This window comes from Rutilus rutilus, assembly GCF_951802725.1.
Source record: "Rutilus rutilus genome assembly, chromosome: 11".
Lineage (NCBI taxonomy): Eukaryota > Metazoa > Chordata > Actinopteri > Cypriniformes > Leuciscidae > Rutilus > Rutilus rutilus.
Window position 1 is genome coordinate 14,474,558 of NC_140216.1, and position 18,536 is coordinate 14,493,093.

Below are 18,536 nucleotides of genomic sequence, written 5' to 3' on the forward strand. Positions count from 1 at the left end.
TATTTCAATAAAATACTCATTTACAAATTATACACGGCAGAAGCCTCTTCAAAACGGAACTGACGTTTTGGGTTGGGTGACGTTGACAGCGCACCATGGCAACGCTCTTATGCGCTTGCTTCGGTGTCCAGACCGAAGCAGCAGTGCAGTCGGAGATTGCGCGCGGTCAGATCTTACAAGCGGAGATTTGCAAACTACAGCATTTCTCTGTGCTGGACATATGCAGGATATTATCACAGCGTCACTGAATATTCGTCGTGTCGTTTGGGCGCTTCGTTATTTTGGATAAAAACATTTGCTTTACGGGTGAAAAGTTGAGATTCACAGCGCGAGCGAGATGATGCTTGAATCCATTGAAGTTACAGGTAAATCTGTCAGTTTACGCTAATGTTACAACACAATGTTTTTCAGTGAATTTCAAAATGACACACTGCTTTAGGGAACTGAAGTGCATTTAATTAAAATGTAATTCCTTAGAATAAAATTACAGAAAAGCTTGCGTGAACTTGAAAGGAACCTGATTTGATACGCCGGTTACTTAAAAATAATTGCAATAAAGACTCTGAAAGGATAAATTTGTTCAGAGAAAAGGGTGTTTATCACTTTTTTGTATCTAATGCATTGACATTCATGTTTAGTGTGGTCAATGTGCTTTTCAATTTCATGCTAACCTTACATCAGCCAATGAAGCCCCACAGATCTAAACATACACAGACAGTTTTGCTTCTTGGCTGGCTCTCTGATGCTGAGGCGGTGGTCCTTCTACTTCAGTGCACCTGTCAGCTGTTCTCTGATGAAGCGTGGGATCATTTTGCAGAGGCGTGTGCCATTGTGTGCCACAGAGTTGCTTGACGTAACTGATGTCTCCTTAGTCTTATCCTCCTGAGATGATAGAGTAACAAACAGTTTAAACATTAACATTTAATGATTTAGCAGATTCTTTTATCCAAAGCAACAAATGAAAGCCTGCAGGATTGAATGCAGGCTGGGCGGCTGCTTTCAACAAGCTTAATTTCACTGTGCTGTTCGGATCTGTTTCTCATCTTTTGTTGAAGTCAATGGTAAATGGGCAAAGGAGATTTTATTTCCAGGGAAATGGGGACACAACACTGAACTGACAATGGCGCGACTAGTCTCAAATTCAAGATCAGCTGTATTTCCTTTACTTGAAATTCCACCTGGTGTTCTCCGCTCTCCCCTCATAATATATTTCACAGCACAAGAGGCTGCGATACTGTGAAAGTAACAGCTAAACCTGTTAGGCACAACTAAGATTCACAAAATAGTAGTTTTGTAGTACTAAAAAAGACCAGAGTTCTCTATTAGCCCACACCACAGGAAGTCAACCATCCTCCTCAGATCACCATAGAGTTGAAAACAGTTTATCACTTTACATGGGAAGCATAATTTCCATGGATGCCATGAGCAAAGAGATTGAGAATAGGTTGGCAAAGGCCAACAGCACATTCAGTAGACTGAACAAAAGAGTCTGAAAAAACAAGTACCTGAAGAAGAGTACAAAGATTAGTGTGCAGTCTCCAAATCATCCACTGGTTTGATTTTTATTTTATTTTATTTTTTACAAATACTGAAATCTTTGAATTGGTGGAAGTCTCCAGCATCAAGGCCATGCTGCTGAAGACGTAGCTGTGCTGGGTAGGTAAAATCTCCAGGATAGAGGACTATCGCCTACCCAAGATCGTCCTCTACAATGAACTTGCTACTGGTTATCGCAACAAAGGAGCACCCATGAAGAGATTTTAAGAATCTTTGAAGAAATCCCTTGGTGCGTGTCAAATTGACAACCACCAATGGTCTCAGTTAGCCTCCGATCAGGTAACCTGGTGACATACCATTTATCAGGCTGACAACTGCTTTGAGCTGCTTTGAGTCAGTCTTGAAGAAGGAGCTTTTGGAAAAATCATGTCACTGCAACACTGAACAGCAGTCTTTCTATTGTAGCCTCTTTGGCCGGATGTGCTTGTCTCGCATTGGCCTCGTCATACACAAACACAGACAACACTCTTCCTAATTCTTCGTTCGCAAAGTAAAGCTATATAGTAGCCTACTCGAGACCAGGGGCCTCATTTCTAAAAATTTTCTTAGAAACCGTCCATTTAATCTTACGCTCATTTCTGAAATGTGTGTACGAGTGATTCAGAGAACGAACGTACGCACAAAAAACGTGCATACACCACTCTTTCAGATATGAAATGTATAAATCTCAAATGAATGGTTTCAGATCTCCACCTTGTAATCACCCCCTAATTAATGTCATTAACATATAAAAGGGCACCAGTCAGTCGCGAGCGGCAAAAATTGCTTAGATTTCCAAATACTCGCAATACTCCGACTCTCTGCCACAAGGAAAAGTGTGTATGTCTGCATAGACCCTGACGTGGCTCTAAGCACTTTTCCACATCAGACTGTTTGCGTGGATTTTAGCGTACACGCACTCTGTTCAAATCTTTGTGTATGTACTTTTTATAAATGAGGCCCCAGATTCACATGGTCTTGGTCTTGTAATGGACACTGAAGTATTTGGACTTGGTCTTGACTCGTATGAGACCCTCTTCTGTTCTCGGACTTGACTCGGAAACGTTTCTCTTCTGGTCTCAGACTTTACTCGGACAAGACCCTCTTTTGGTTACAGACCTCGATTCGAAAGAGGCCCTCTTCTTGTCTTGGCCTTGACTAGGACAATACAATTTGTCCCGATCTTGACAGACATGACCCTCTTGTGGTCTTGAACTTGACTCAGATGCAACCCTCTTTTGGTCTCAATCTTCATTTGGACTCAGCCCTCTTCTAGTCTCTGTCCTGACTCAGATGTGACCCTCTTCTGGTCTCGCTCTTGACTCTCACTTACTCAAGTCTCTGCCTGGACTTGAATGTGCTGGTGTTGACTACATCACTGAAATATATTGTAGCACATCCTTGAGTATATATTGTATAGTTATTTAAATGGTTTCTAGAAAATAAAAAAGAAGCATGATGTTTGTTTCTTCAAGACATAGGCTAGTCCTGTTATGCCTCATTTTCAAAGAGCCACTAGAGAATTGAGTAGACTATTGTAATATCCCATCTTGTGATATTTCCTTCCAGAACTGCTCCATTGGCCAGGGCTGGAAACATCTAAGAGTTGTGTCCTGAGCCCCTTGGAGAAGCCTGTGAGCCCCAGTCAGCTGCGTCTGGAGCACATATCCTCTGGCCTTCTAAAGGACCTGTTTAACACGACCACCAGCAGCTACAACACACTGCTGCAGAAAGAGTCAGATGCTCAGGAGAGCCCTAAAAGCTCATCTTACAAGTTCCCGAAAAGAGTCTCCACGGCAACGCATCGCGACAGATCCCTGCCGACCCTTGCACCTCTCACAATGAGTGGGCTGGCTTTTGGTTGCAGAGACACCAGGCACGCTCAGTCTGTGTTCTCCTGTTTCTCCACCAACAGTTCCAAGCAAACGAACAGCATCACTGTGCTGGGCAGTGCCATCCGTCTGTCCCCTTGCCCCATCCCCAGGCCCAAAAACAGCTGCCCAGCCGGCACAAAACTCCCGCAGCTTTCCAGAGTGCTCTCTACGGCACGTGATGGAGAGAACTCGATCAAGAAGCTGTGCATCCTCACTGCCATAAAGCCATCCAACGTGGAGAAAGAGAAGGCCAGGTTTTTCAAATCAGACTTTAAATACAACCCTCAATTTGAGTACAGCAATCCTCTGCCTCCACAAGTACTAGCAAAGCACAGCAACGCTTCAGACCGCTTCCTCACACAGGTAAGTGCCCATACTCTCATAAATAGTGAGATTTTTACTGTCATTTAAAAATCACACACATTTTTCACACCAATCACACAAAAAGACACCGGAAAGTTCACTTTGGCATGTCTAAACATGCTTTACTTTGGCCTGATTTATTTTAAATAACGTCACACTAGTTTTTTCAATTTTACTTGAAGTATAGCAGGGCCTTTAGCATACTTTTCTCAGAGTCTTGTGAGGTGGTATGCACTAATGCTACTCTATTTAAGATGGCTACTATGCAAATTGAGATGCAACCTATAGGCTAAGTAATGCTATTATGTCAAATGGCTTTATTGTCATTTATTGCTCGCTTTGCTTTGAAGGGGTCATCGGATGCCCATTTTCCACAAGTTGGTATGATTGTTTAGGGTCTTCATGTAAACTTTGTAACATACTTTGGTTAAAATTCCTCAATGGCTGTGTAAAACAACACCCTTTTTACCTCCTCAGAAACAGCTCTGTTCACTGCGACCCGTTTCGGTGCAATTCTCTTTAAATGATAATGAGCAACTGCTCACCCCACCCCTCTCTTCCATGGGGCGTGTCGACACAAGACACGCAAAGTGATGCTTTGGCGGACAGTATACAAATTGCTGAGGGCGTAAATATGCTAATACAGGACAGTCCGTCAGTGGTCGTGGGCGGAGCATGAGCAATATGACATAATATTGCTCAGAAAATCCAAACGGCTTAATTATTGAGAGTGTTTAGACTTTTTGAGAATAAAAAAAAAAAAAGGAGTGAATGGATTTTTTTCATTGTATGGTGGTTGTGTCCACACACTGCAGAGACACATTTATATGCAAACACCATATTAAAGTGAATTTTGCATCCGATGACCCCTTTAAGAAGTATTTGGGAGAGAATTAGCAGATGGACATAAGGACTCTGCCATGTTTGTCTGAGATCTATGAGCTGACCTCGTCTTAACTTGGTTAAAGTGCTGTAGAGTGCCAGAAGTCACAGCAAATCTGACGTCAAGGTCTTTATTTCACTCTCTCCCACGATCTGCCGCATTTAGCACTTGCATTCATTCCCCCTCATCCTTTTATGCTGATATCTTCTATAAGGTTTTGTGCTAGTTACTCTTATTCACATCCCGCAAGGTCACAGTCCTATAAATAAGATTAAATGGAATTACTCTTGAAAAGAAACTTTCTGACTCTTTAGTTCTGTACTATAAACCTGGATCCAGCAGCTCAAAAGCAACGTGTTGCCAACAACACAATCAGACTAATAAACCTCTTTGAAGGATAAAGGATTAATTAATTCAATTTAATTCAGTTTCCCGCTAGCTATTAACAGCTATAGAAAGGGGTTACAGAGCACTTTGTATAGGGCGTAGCCTAAGAGATCCCACAATAGTGTTCCTGGCTCAACCGGCTGCAAAAGCTGATAACAACAACATATCAAGTTATATGTTACCAACATGTTAGATAATGTTTAAAGAAAGTATAGAAGTGGCTGTATTAGGGCTCAATGTGCTGGAGCAGAGTCATTTCAGACCATTATATTGATTGTCTCAGAGTGCTGATCTCACTGTGGATCACCCTCAGGCTGATCCTGACGGATCACAAATCAGTTCTCATAAATCCACACTCAGCACCAAAAGTCCCCAACTGTGGCCTAGTTATTTACTGAGCTCTGTACATTCATGACATAACAATTGAGAATAATTCTGAGTCATGCTTCTGCAAGCATGTCTTATTTCATTTATGCAGCCAGTGTTTCATCCCAAAGCACAAACAGTCCCAAATATCAGTCCAACTATAATTCTGAAAGCTAAAAAGGGAATTCTAAAAAGAAACCTGAGATTACTTAGGCTCACTTGGGCTACAAAAGTTGATCTTACTATGCTTATTAAAAAATGGATACTAAAATATATATATATTTAAAAATATCAGTAGCTTCATAACCTTGAACACAAGACTGTCTAACTCATTGGTTCTCTACCTTTTTGACTCAAAGGGCCCCCATTATCCAACACAATATTCAAAGGCCCCCTCTAAATACAGATATTTCTGAAATCTGTTCTATTCTATTCTAAATCTATATAAAAAAAATCATGATTACATCAAATTAATTAACATGGTTAATTTAATATATTCAATTAATATTAAATTAACCACAATTATTTCTGTGATTCTAGAAGTTATGTTCTGTATCCCAGAACTGTATGTTTTTCATTGAAAACAACAGTTATTGAAGGTAAATACAAATTAATATTATTTCAGTTTACATCTTGATTTTATATTTTAACAGTATTTTAATTTAGATTAAAGTTATATTTAAAATTCATTCATTTAAATACTTTTATGGCATCTTGCGGCCCCTTGTAAGTTTGCTAAGGCCCCCTAGTGGGTCCCGGCCCCCTTCTACCTAAGGCAACATATTATTCTATCATATAAATATACGTTAATTAGTAATATACAGAGTAAATATATTTATGCTACAAATTATTCTTTTTTTTTTCAAAATAATAATCTGAAGTTTTGTCAAATTAATAATTTACATTAGAATCACTTCTCAATATGATAAGTGGGTACCTGCTTTTTTAACAGAATGACCTCTGGCATATACAGGGAACCATTTAAATCATCAATGAAGCCTTGCTTTGCTGTATTTATCTTTGTTCTAAAATCTTCTATAAGTTCTCCTATTGCCCATGACTGAGTGCTTGCTGATGTCTCAGGCTGTGAGGATCATGGAGTTGGCCCTACAGAAGTACGGTTCCTATGAGAAGTTTGAGCAGGCTACAGGAGGAAACCTCCTCACCAAGAGCCGCATCTGGTACCACGTCAAGAAATACATGGAGAAGGAAGGATGCATAGGAGAGGTGAGAGAGTGAGGTAACGTTTAATTTAACCCCAAAAAGTGTAATACAAAAGAAATTTCTTACAAAAGAAAAATACTAAACAATATACACTAATGTTCAAAAGCCTGGGGTCAGTGGGGTTGTTTTTGAAATAAGTTATGTTCACCATGTGATCAAAATACAGTAAAAACAGTAAAATAGTAAAATATCATTACAATTTAAAATAACTTCATGATCCTATAGAAATCATTCTAATATGCTGATTTGCTGCTCAAAACAGTTGAAAACAGTTACTATGATATTCTTTGATGAATAAAAAAGTTCAAAAGGACATAATTTATTTGAAATAAATCTTTTTAAGTGCATTTTAAGTGTCTTTACTATCACTTTTGATTCATTTTATGCATCCTTGCTGAATAAAAGTATTAATTTCCTTCAAAACAAATCTTACTGACCCTTAGTATTCTGAACGGTAGTGTAGTTTATTGATTTTTTTTTTTTTTTCTCATCTTGAGAGCTTTATGAAGTTTAAATCTAGAAATGTCTCTCTCTGTAGATTGTGGTTCATCTTACTGATGACCTCCTGTCCAGAGCGTCCATGACTGTGGTGAACAGCAGACCTACTCTCACCATTAACATCTCTACTGCTAGAGAGCAGTGGCTGGAGGGGATGCTGAGGCATGAAATCGGTGTGTGTTTGTGTGTAAGAGCATCTGATAGCCAGTTGAGGCTCATATTAAATAACTGAATAGAATAAGACCCATCCAAGACTTTCATGATCCACCAGCTCGACTCACTTGTGTTCTGTACTTTGGATCATGTCACGGTCACCCCATGAAAATCAGTGATCCGTGTCGGCAACAGCTTGTGTTCCTGCTGTCAGGGACTATTACACCCAGAGCGTATCAGAGCTCAGTGTCAGGAACACAGTAATTACACTCCCACGCTGTGTGTTCTCTCTCTCCTTCACTTTCTCTGCACACAATTCAGGGTTTGTCTGCTGGAGATATGGCCTTGCCCTAGGGGTTAGCGCTGTTTATAATGTTTTTGTAAAGAAATTTTCAGTTAGTCACAAGAGAGTCTCTCGTGAAAAAGTGTGATTAATTTTATTAAATATGCACTTGTAGTGTACCTTGAATCTTAAAAGTATACTTTTAAAAAACTGTACTTTTAGATAATATGATATAGTTAAAATAAAAGACCACTTAAAGGGATCGTTCACCCATTTCATTAATTCACCCTCAAGTTGTTCCAAACCTGTATAAGTTTCTTTCTTCTGCTCAACACAAAAGAAGATAATTTAAAGAATATGGGTTACCAAACAGTTGATGGACCCCATTGACTTCCGTAGTATGGTGGAAAAAATACTAGTCAATGGGGTCCATCAACTACAAAAATTCTTCAAAATATCTTCTTTTGTGTTCAGCAGAAGAAAGACATTCATAAAGGTTTGGAACAACGTGAGGGTGAGTAAATGCTTAAATACTTAATACTTAAGGAGAGTTCACTTTCTTGACTGTTTCTTGGTTAAAGTGTACTGCCGAATGTAATAACATTCATCAAATGTAATAATAATCAAAATGTATGAATGAATAACACACTACAATTATAGTTAAGTACTTTACATGTGCTTAATATGTAAGTCAACACATCCAAATAAGTGTACTTCTTTAAAGCACGACAAAAGATTTTTAAAACATTATTTAAAATGTGCTTTGTAGTTATACTTTTAATTTGACATTATTACATAGTGCACTTTTTTTTTAAGTGTAAATATGTGTGTTAAGAAACAGTCATGAAAATGAGAACCCTTAAGTGGACTTTTACTTCATTAATATATTATCTGCAACTATACTTTGTTAAAAATATACTTTTAAGATCTGAAGTGTACATTTAATACAATTAAGCACATTTATTTCTTACAAGGTATACAACAATGAGCTTAATGTAGGGTCTTGGCTACTATTAATAGTTATTATAAAACTTAATTTTGATCTTTCATTTTGATAAAGTTCCAGATTGTTCTGATTTGATTGGTAAAGTAAACCTCTCTACATCTTTGGCTCAGGTACGCACTACTTCCGCGGCATCAACAACAGTCACCAGCCGTGGAGCAGCGGCGGGGGCAGAAAGAAACATGGTCTGCGTCCCATCAACCCCACGGAGGAGGGTCTGGCAAGTATCCACAGCGTGCTCTTCCGCAAGGACCCCACCCTGTGGCGCGCCGCCCTGCTCTACTACACCGTCTACCAGGCAAGCCGCATGTCCTTCTCACAGCTGTTTCACAACCTGGGCCGATTCGTCCACGACCCCAACACGCGATGGGACTACTGCGTCAGAGCCAAACGAGGACAGACGGACACGGCACTTCCAGGTGCCACATCCTGATTCTCAGAAATATGACGTCTCACAGACCTATCGTTGTTTTTATTCATGTTAATAATAAAATATATTTGCTATTAAGGTTGTTTCAGTAAGGACCAGGTTTATCTAGATGGGATCCTGAAGATCCTCAGACACAGAGACAAGATTGACTTCCAGCTGCTGCTGGCTCTTGGAAAGGTTAGTTTGAAGTCAACATTCAAAACAAACCTTTAATGATTCAGATGAACAGTGTTATGCACACACTTTATTCAGAACGCACAAAATCGACAGACTTGTGTGTGTGTTGTTGTGCAGGTGTCCTATGAGGATGTGGAGCGTCTGAAGGGTTTGGCTCTGATGGAGCATGTGCGGATCCCTCACTTCCTGCAGGATCAAGCGCGCTACATGGAGCAGCTTCATAAAATCATGGAGGTCAACCAGTTGACCAATGAGGAGCTGTGCGCGCTTATTCCTGAACATGTGACCTCCGGCATGGACGGTTGTGTTGTTAGATAGGAAAAAGCTGGTGTGTCAACGGGTGAATCTAACGAAACCTATCTAGGTAATATTTCACTTTTGTTTTGTTTTTACCAAAGAAATAAAGACAAAATTAAATAATGAGTATTTTTTAAATTGTTTTCATGACATTTAAGGCCCTTTCCGACCTCCAATTATTGTAATTCCCATATCCCAATTAGCGTAAATGTACAAAATCTCATTCTGATAACTGTGATGTGAAGATTAATTATTACAAAATGTAAAAAAAAATTTATATATATATTATACAATTATATATATGGCAAAATTACATTGTGGCAAAGTTACAATGAAAAAAAAAAATCTGAAGACTTAACTTTCTATTTTATTTAATTAATTAATTTTGCTCATTTTGAGTTTAGGGTGAAATGTGACCGACATGTTTTTGTGAGTTTCACTCTGAGGAGGATTGGAAAATCCATGATCAGTCTATATAAGGGCCTATAGAGCTATATTTGTTTTTCCCTGGTCAATTTTAGCCAGTGCAGAGCATTAAGACCCTTCTGAAGGTTCTCAGTCAGGACGTGTGTGTTCTCCTTTGAGGGGATATTGAAAGAGAGGCCAAATTACATCACTTAAAAATTGCCAAACATATGTTTATATGTACTACAAGTTCCTTGAACTGTTTATTTCCTGATTTCCTGAGTTATAAACTGCTTGTGTGATATAAATGTTTATATCTTTCTGATGCCATGTGTTATTTACTTTATAATCTTATAATCAAATGTTAACAATAATCAAAAAGTTGATGATTACAAATCTGGGTGCCAAGATGTTAACCTTTGTTTAAAAGTGTCCTTTGTGGAAGTAGACAATCCTACTGTATGTGTCCTAAATGTCACATACTAAATATACAGTATATGAATAACTTCTCACTAGCTCAGCTGCTCTACCTTGACTGTTTTGTTGACCTTTGACCTTACTCTGTTCCTGCCATTTTCCAATAGATCAAAAAGCACTACAGCAGTTGCCTATAAAACGCTTTATAGCAAATGACAACGTCCTCTCAATATGATCTTACTATATTTAAATGAATAAAATAAATGTACTCATTCAGAACGCCCTGCTCAGATGTTCATTTTAAAGCATGTTAAAGATTTGTTTGGGTCATGGGAAGTAACTTCAGTTTGTTCTTTCTACTTTGTGTCTTCCTGATTGTCTATGATCATTCTTTACTTATAAATCATCTGTATAATGTGCATCACACTGCATGTGACCATTGGACACTCGATCATTAATTACAGGATGTAATATTGCCAAAGAATGGTCATTGTTTACAAGTGAGCAATAATCAATCTCCATTCCCACAATGCCCTCTCAAACACACTGTAAGTGATCTTTTGGCAAACTCTTTCCACAGGTGTCTTGTTCTCGCATGTCTTTGTAAGCAGATCCTGCGGACTGACACCTACAAGGACAGACAAAGGGTTTGTTTTCAGCTGCGCTTCACGACCGACACACACACAGAGAGACACACGTGTCAAGGCTCATTAATCTCTCTGAAGTTTTAGCTTTCACACTTCCTGCAATCTGTGGGATTAAACTGGGATTGTGTGTAATCATGTGGACATTCATGATGCTCATGATATATGAACATATAAACATTATAAAATGTTGAAATGCAATATATTTTTACTGGGATTTAAAAGAACTTGATGATGGTGTGTGTGGAAATCTGAGGCTTATATTTATCTGCCACTGCTGTTCTGCGTGCAGATAGATGGATTATCTTCATAATCATATAATAATGAGACTATAAAATCATCCTGCCCTTGATATATCAGCACAGATTAATATTGTATAAACATGCAAATCACAGGCACACAATTGAATGGAGGATGAGTACCAATTAAAAATAATCTATTATCTATGCATTTGCAATAAAAAAATGTAAATAAATCAAGCATTTTACAAATTTACAGTTAAAGTTATTTAATTCATGTTTAAAATATTAAGATTTAAATACTACATTAATAAATCACATTTTATTTTGACAGTTTTAATGTATTTTAATTTATTTTTTTATCCATTTGCCATTTAGTTATGAAATGCCATTTTAGGCAGTAAAGGTAAGTGGCCACTAGAGGACACCCACGGGACAGACTCACTGCCCTGCAAGAAACAAAATCCCATACATGTTTTTATGGCCATATAAAACAGGATAGGTGCTGATCTATATGTTATGATCGTGCAATAAATATTCAGACATGCCCTAAACAGATTTGAAATTTAAATTAAATTAAATTCTTTTCAATATTTTTCAAATAGTTTCCTTGTGTACAATTCAAATGACTTAAACTTTTGTAAATATTCCTTTAACAACTGATTTTTATCATTGTTTTGTCTTTATAATCCTATAAAACAGGATTGCTGCTGATCAGTGTTATCTTCGTGTTTAGATAGATAGATAGATAGATCTCTTGAAATAAATTGTATTTATTTATTTTAATCAACACTTTTTTTTTTTTTTTTTGCAACCTCCATTTGCTAAGATAACAGCTCTGAGTGTTCTCCTATAATGCCTGATGAGTTTGGAGAACACCTTGGCAAGAGATCAGAGACAATTCCTCCATTCAGAATTTCTCCAGATCCTTCAAATTCCAGAGTCCATATTGATACTCTCCTCTTTAGTTTTCAATAGGGTTCAGGTCAGGGAACTAGAACAGCCAGAACCTTCACTTTGTACTCAGTGTACATTAAGACAATATAGACACACGTCCTCTAACATGCAGATTCGTAACATTTTCCATTGATTGGAACTTTTAAAGTATTGCCCTGATGGTGGAAATGGGAATTTTCAATGCTTTAGCTATTTTCTTACAGCCACTTTTTGTGAAGCTAAACAAACTTTGGCTGCCCATCAGAACTATTATTTTCTGGTTTTACCTTTTTGTGATGGATGAATTTGGCCTTTGGGTTTCCTCATATTTATACTCCTGTGAAACAAGAAGTCAAGGCTGGGCATTTTCATGTTCCTAGTGGGCTAAAAATTGCAAATATGGAGGGAAATATACTTGCCATTACGTATGTAAATTCTAATATTAACAACACAGGCTTGTATTTGACATGCTTTACAACTCTGCTGCTTCTCACTGAGTGTGTAAAGTTCACTGATCATGTGTCAGAACCTGATGTTCAGCAAACAGGTGAATGTTTGCTAGATAAATAGCGGAAGTCTAAAAGCAGATGGACAGAAGTATGACGGGACTTTAATCTTTAGGCAATTTTTCAACTTCTGCATGCTTCTACTTTTGTTTTTTGCTTAACCCTATTAAGTGAGTCATGATGTGACCAATGTGAGTGAATTCACCACCGTAAAGAGGAAAACGACATGATGACAAACCAGTAGACTACTTATTCTATTAAAAGGAGAAGCATTCAGTTTACACAACTCCATTAGCCTCCAACAAGATGCAAATTCATTGACCAGAAGCTTGATGCGGGAGAACCAATGTTAATGAACCAAGGTTCATTCTCATGTGTTACACAGCACGTTTGAGCTTCTACAGAACCAATGAGGTTCATTCCCATGTGTTACGCAGCACGTTTGAGCTTCTACAGAACCAATGAGGTTCATTCTCGTGTTACGCAGCATGTTTGAGCTTCTACAGAACCAATGAGGTTCATTCTCGTGTTACGCAGCACGTTTGAGCTTCTGCAAGAACCAATGAGGTTCATTCTCATGTGTTACGCAGCACATTTGAGCTTCTACAGAACCAATGAGGTTCATTCCCATGTGTTACACAGCACGTTTGAGCTTCTACAGAACCAATGAGGTTCATTCTCATGTTACGCAGCATGTTTGAGCTTCTACAGAACCAATGAGGTTCATTCTCGTGTTACGCAGCACGTTTGAGCTTCTGCAAGAACCAATGAGGTTCATTCTCATGTGTTACGCAGCACATTTGAGCTTCTGCAAGAACCAATGAGGTTCATTCTCATGTGTTACGCAGCACATTTGAGCTTCTGCAAGAACCAATGAGGTTCATTCTCATGTGTTACGCAGCACGTTTGAGCTTCTACAGAACCAATGAGGTTCATTCCCATGTGTTACGCAGCACGTTTGAGCTTCTACAGAACCAATGAGGTTCATTCCCATGTGTTACGCAGCACGTTTGAGCTTCTACAGAACCAATGAGGTTCATTCTCATGTGTTACGCAGCAGGTTTGAGCTTCTACAGAACCAATGAGGTTCATTCCCATGTGTTACGCAGCACGTTTGAGCTTCTACAGAACCAATGAGGTTCATTCCCATGTGTTACGCAGCACATTTGAGCTTCTACAGAACCAATGAGGTTCATTCTCATGTGTTACGCAGCAGGTTTGAGCTTCTACAGAACCAATGAGGTTCATTCCCATGTGTTACGCAGCACGTTTGAGCTTCTACAGAACCAATGAGGTTCATTCCCATGTGTTACGCAGCACATTTGAGCTTCTACAGAACCAATGAGGTTCATTCCCATGTGTTACGCAGCACATTTGAGCTTCTACAGAACCAATGAGGTTCATTCTCATGTGTTACGCAGCACGTTTGAGCTTCTACAGAACCAATGAGGTTCATTCTCGTGTTACGCAGCACGTTTGAGCTTCTGCAAGAACCAATGAGGTTCATTCTCATGTGTTACGCAGCACATTTGAGCTTCTACAGAACCAATGAGGTTCATTCCCATGTGTTACACAGCACGTTTGAGCTTCTACAGAACCAATGAGGTTCATTCTCATGTTACGCAGCATGTTTGAGCTTCTACAGAACCAATGAGGTTCATTCTCGTGTTACGCAGCACGTTTGAGCTTCTGCAAGAACCAATGAGGTTCATTCTCATGTGTTACGCAGCACATTTGAGCTTCTGCAAGAACCAATGAGGTTCATTCTCATGTGTTACGCAGCACATTTGAGCTTCTGCAAGAACCAATGAGGTTCATTCTCATGTGTTACGCAGCACGTTTGAGCTTCTACAGAACCAATGAGGTTCATTCCCATGTGTTACGCAGCACGTTTGAGCTTCTACAGAACCAATGAGGTTCATTCCCATGTGTTACGCAGCACGTTTGAGCTTCTACAGAACCAATGAGGTTCATTCTCATGTGTTACGCAGCAGGTTTGAGCTTCTACAGAACCAATGAGGTTCAATCCCATGTGTTACGCAGCACGTTTGAGCTTCTACAGAACCAATGAGGTTCATTCCCATGTGTTACGCAGCACATTTGAGCTTCTACAGAACCAATGAGGTTCATTCTCATGTGTTACGCAGCACGTTTGAGCTTCTACAGAACCAATGAGGTTCATTCCCATGTGTTACGCAGCACATTTGAGCTTCTACAGAACCAATGAGGTTCATTCTCATGTGTTACGCAGCACGTTTGAGCTTCTACAGAACCAATGAGGTTCATTCTCGTGTTACGCAGCATGTTTGAGCTTCTACAGAACCAATGAGGTTCATTCTCGTGTTACGCAGCACGTTTGAGCTTCTGCAAAAACCAATGAGGTTCATTCTCATGTGTTACGCAGCACATTTGAGCTTCTACAGAACCAATGAGGTTCATTCCCATGTGTTACACAGCACGTTTGAGCTTCTACAGAACCAATGAGGTTCATTCTCGTGTTACGCAGCATGTTTGAGCTTCTACAGAACCAATGAGGTTCATTCTCGTGTTACGCAGCACGTTTGAGCTTCTGCAAGAACCAATAAGGTTCATTCTCATGTGTTACGCAGCACATTTGAGCTTCTGCAAGAACCAATGAGGTTCATTCTCATGTGTTACGCAGCACGTTTGAGCTTCTACAGAACCAGTGAGGTTCATTCCCATGTGTTACGCAGCACGTTTGAGCTTCTACAGAACCAATGAGGTTCATTCCCATGTGTTACGCAGCACGTTTGAGCTTCTACAGAACCAATGAGGTTCATTCTCATGTGTTACGCAGCAGGTTTGAGCTTCTACAGAACCAATGAGGTTCATTCCCATGTGTTACGCAGCACGTTTGAGCTTCTACAGAACCAATGAGGTTCATTCCCATGTGTTACGCAGCACATTTGAGCTTCTACAGAACCAATGAGGTTCATTCCCATGTGTTACGCAGCACGTTTGAGCTTCTACAGAACCAATAAGGTTCATTCTCATGTGTTACGCAGCACATTTGAGCTTCTGCAAGAACCAATGAGGTTCATTCTCATGTGTTACGCAGCACGTTTGAGCTTCTACAGAACCAATTAGGTTCATTCCCATGTGTTACGCAGCACGTTTGAGCTTCTACAGAACCAATGAGGTTCATTCTCATGTGTTACGCAGCACGTTTGAGCTTCTACAGAACCAATGAGGTTCATTCTCGTGTTACGCAGCATGTTTGAGCTTCTACAGAACCAATGAGGTTCATTCTCGTGTTACGCAGCACGTTTGAGCTTCTGCAAAAACCAATGAGGTTCATTCTCATGTGTTACGCAGCACATTTGAGCTTCTACAGAACCAATGAGGTTCATTCCCATGTGTTACACAGCACGTTTGAGCTTCTACAGAACCAATGAGGTTCATTCTCGTGTTACGCAGCATGTTTGAGCTTCTACAGAACCAATGAGGTTCATTCTCGTGTTACGCAGCACGTTTGAGCTTCTGCAAGAACCAATAAGGTTCATTCTCATGTGTTACGCAGCACATTTGAGCTTCTGCAAGAACCAATGAGGTTCATTCTCATGTGTTACGCAGCACGTTTGAGCTTCTACAGAACCAGTGAGGTTCATTCCCATGTGTTACGCAGCACGTTTGAGCTTCTACAGAACCAATGAGGTTCATTCCCATGTGTTACGCAGCACGTTTGAGCTTCTACAGAACCAATGAGGTTCATTCTCATGTGTTACGCAGCAGGTTTGAGCTTCTACAGAACCAATGAGGTTCATTCCCATGTGTTACGCAGCACGTTTGAGCTTCTACAGAACCAATGAGGTTCATTCCCATGTGTTACGCAGCACATTTGAGCTTCTACAGAACCAATGAGGTTCATTCCCATGTGTTACGCAGCACGTTTGAGCTTCTACAGAACCAATAAGGTTCATTCTCATGTGTTACGCAGCACATTTGAGCTTCTGCAAGAACCAATGAGGTTCATTCTCATGTGTTACGCAGCACGTTTGAGCTTCTACAGAACCAATTAGGTTCATTCCCATGTGTTACGCAGCACGTTTGAGCTTCTACAGAACCAATGAGGTTCATTCCCATGTGTTACGCAGCACGTTTGAGCTTCTACAGAACCAATGAGGTTCATTCCCATGTGTTACGCAGCACGTTTGAGCTTCTACAGAACCAATGAGGTTCATTCTCATGTGTTACACAGCACGTTTGAGCTTCTACAGAACCAATAAGGTTCATTCTCATGTGTTACGCAGCACGTTTGAGCTTCTACAGAACCAATGAGGTTCATTCCCATGTGTTACGCAGCACGTTTGAGCTTCTACAGAACCAATGAGGTTCATTCTCATGTGTTACGCAGCACGTTTGAGCTTCTACAGAACCAATGAGGTTCATTCCCATGTGTTACGCGGCACGTTTGAGCTTCTACAGAACCAATGAGGTTCATTCCCATGTGTTACGCAGCACGTTTGAGCTTCTACAGAACCAATGAGGTTCATTCTCATGTGTTACGCAGCACGTTTGAGCTTCTACAGAACCAATGAGGTTCATTCTCATGTGTTACGCAGCACGTTTGAGCTTCCGCAAGAACCAATGAGGATCATTCTCATGTGTTATGCAGCACGTTTGAGCTTCCGCAAGAACCAATGAGGTTTATTATCATGTGTAAAGCTAGGTTTATACTCGACGCGTCCGCACGAGCGCGAAGGTGCGCGCGGCAAAATGACGTCATTGCGATGTGGGCGGTCGTGCGCGTTGGGTTCGCAAGACCCAATTTCGCCTGGCGGTGTGCGCGACATTTTTTGTAACAACGCGCGTGGCGCCGCATCCGAAGATGAACGACTTTGAGCCGAATCTGGCCGAGCTCGAACTTCTCACCACACACAGTGTGACACTGGCACCCAATTTGCACGTCTAAATTAGTTGCTTACATTTAAACAATGTGCATATAATAGCATAAAAAGTATTTTTAATGAACATAAAGGTCCATGTTTAATAAAAATGTTCACGAAACTTAATGAAATGTTTAGTGAAATTAGAAAATATGTATGAGATCGTTAATTTAGTTATGTTGCATACACATTCTCATATCCATATATTTTGTTTTATTGTCACGAGTAATAATCTCAGGGTTTACTGGGTTTTACACGATTCTTTTTGTAGTGTGGTATTGGTGGTGGTGTACCAAAATAAACATTGTCACGTGTGTATAGCTTTCTTCTTCTCACCGCTGATTCCTGATGGTTTAGAGGACAATTACTCGAGTCGGCCCCTATCGTTTCAAAGAATAGTACAACGGCGAGCGCGTCAAGTATAAACACCTCGTCCGTTTGGGGTGGTGCGCGCGCAGTCTGCGGAGACTCGCGCTGCGGAGCCAGGCGAAAGTATAAACAAGGCTTTACGCAGCACGTTTGAGCTTCCGCAAGAACCAATGAGGTTCATTCTCAATGCCCTGCTGGCCCTGACGGCCCACCACTGTGTTACACAGCAAGTTTGATCTTCCACAAGAACCAATAAGGTTCATTCTTGTGTTACGCTGCATGTTTGAGCTTTCGCGAGAACCAATGCGGTTTGTTCTCGTGTGTTATGCAGCATGTTTGAGCTTCCGCGAGAGGTTTGTTCTCGTGCGTCAAGCAGGTTCGGTTGAGCTTCTGTTTATGTTCGCTGATCAATGTTTATATGTGAATAAAGCCTAAATTCAAGCTTAATTTGAAATAGTAAAGACATTTATAAGGTTACAAAAGAGTTCACTTTTGATCAATTTAATGCATTCTTTCTGAATAAAAAACTAATTTCTATCAAAACATAAATAAATAGAACCCCCAAACGTTTGAAACTTATTATGCCATTCCTAACGGCTCATGTGTTACTGTACCTAAATCACCGCATATGAGACAAAC

The 18,536-nt window shown here is 39.9% G+C and overlaps 1 protein-coding gene across 1 annotated transcript; it reads left to right on the top strand.

Moving 5' to 3' along the window:
- The first annotated feature begins 111 nt into the window (after nt 1-111).
- Nucleotides 112-9,731, top strand: matcap2 (microtubule associated tyrosine carboxypeptidase 2). Its single transcript, XM_084422631.1, has 7 exons — nt 112-365; nt 3,106-3,773; nt 6,493-6,636; nt 7,172-7,304; nt 8,684-8,989; nt 9,080-9,177; nt 9,295-9,731. The coding sequence occupies exons 1-7, from the start codon at nt 338-340 to the stop codon at nt 9,493-9,495; spliced, it is 1,578 nt and encodes a 525-aa protein (XP_084278757.1). The 5' UTR covers nt 112-337; the 3' UTR covers nt 9,496-9,731.
- Nucleotides 9,732-18,536: the final 8,805 nt, after the last annotated feature.

What these genes read in the sequence shown, in the direction of transcription:
- matcap2 (XM_084422631.1), top strand. Translation starts at nt 338, where the DNA reads ATGATGCTTGAATCCATTGAAGTTACAG. An exon ending in TGAATCCATTGAAGTTACAG is followed by an intron (nt 366 to 3,105) that starts GTAAATCTGTCA and finishes ATTTCCTTCCAG; the next exon opens with AACTGCTCCATTGGCCAGGG. An exon ending in GATGCTGAGGCATGAAATCG is followed by an intron (nt 7,305 to 8,683) that starts GTGTGTGTTTGT and finishes TCTTTGGCTCAG; the next exon opens with GTACGCACTACTTCCGCGGC.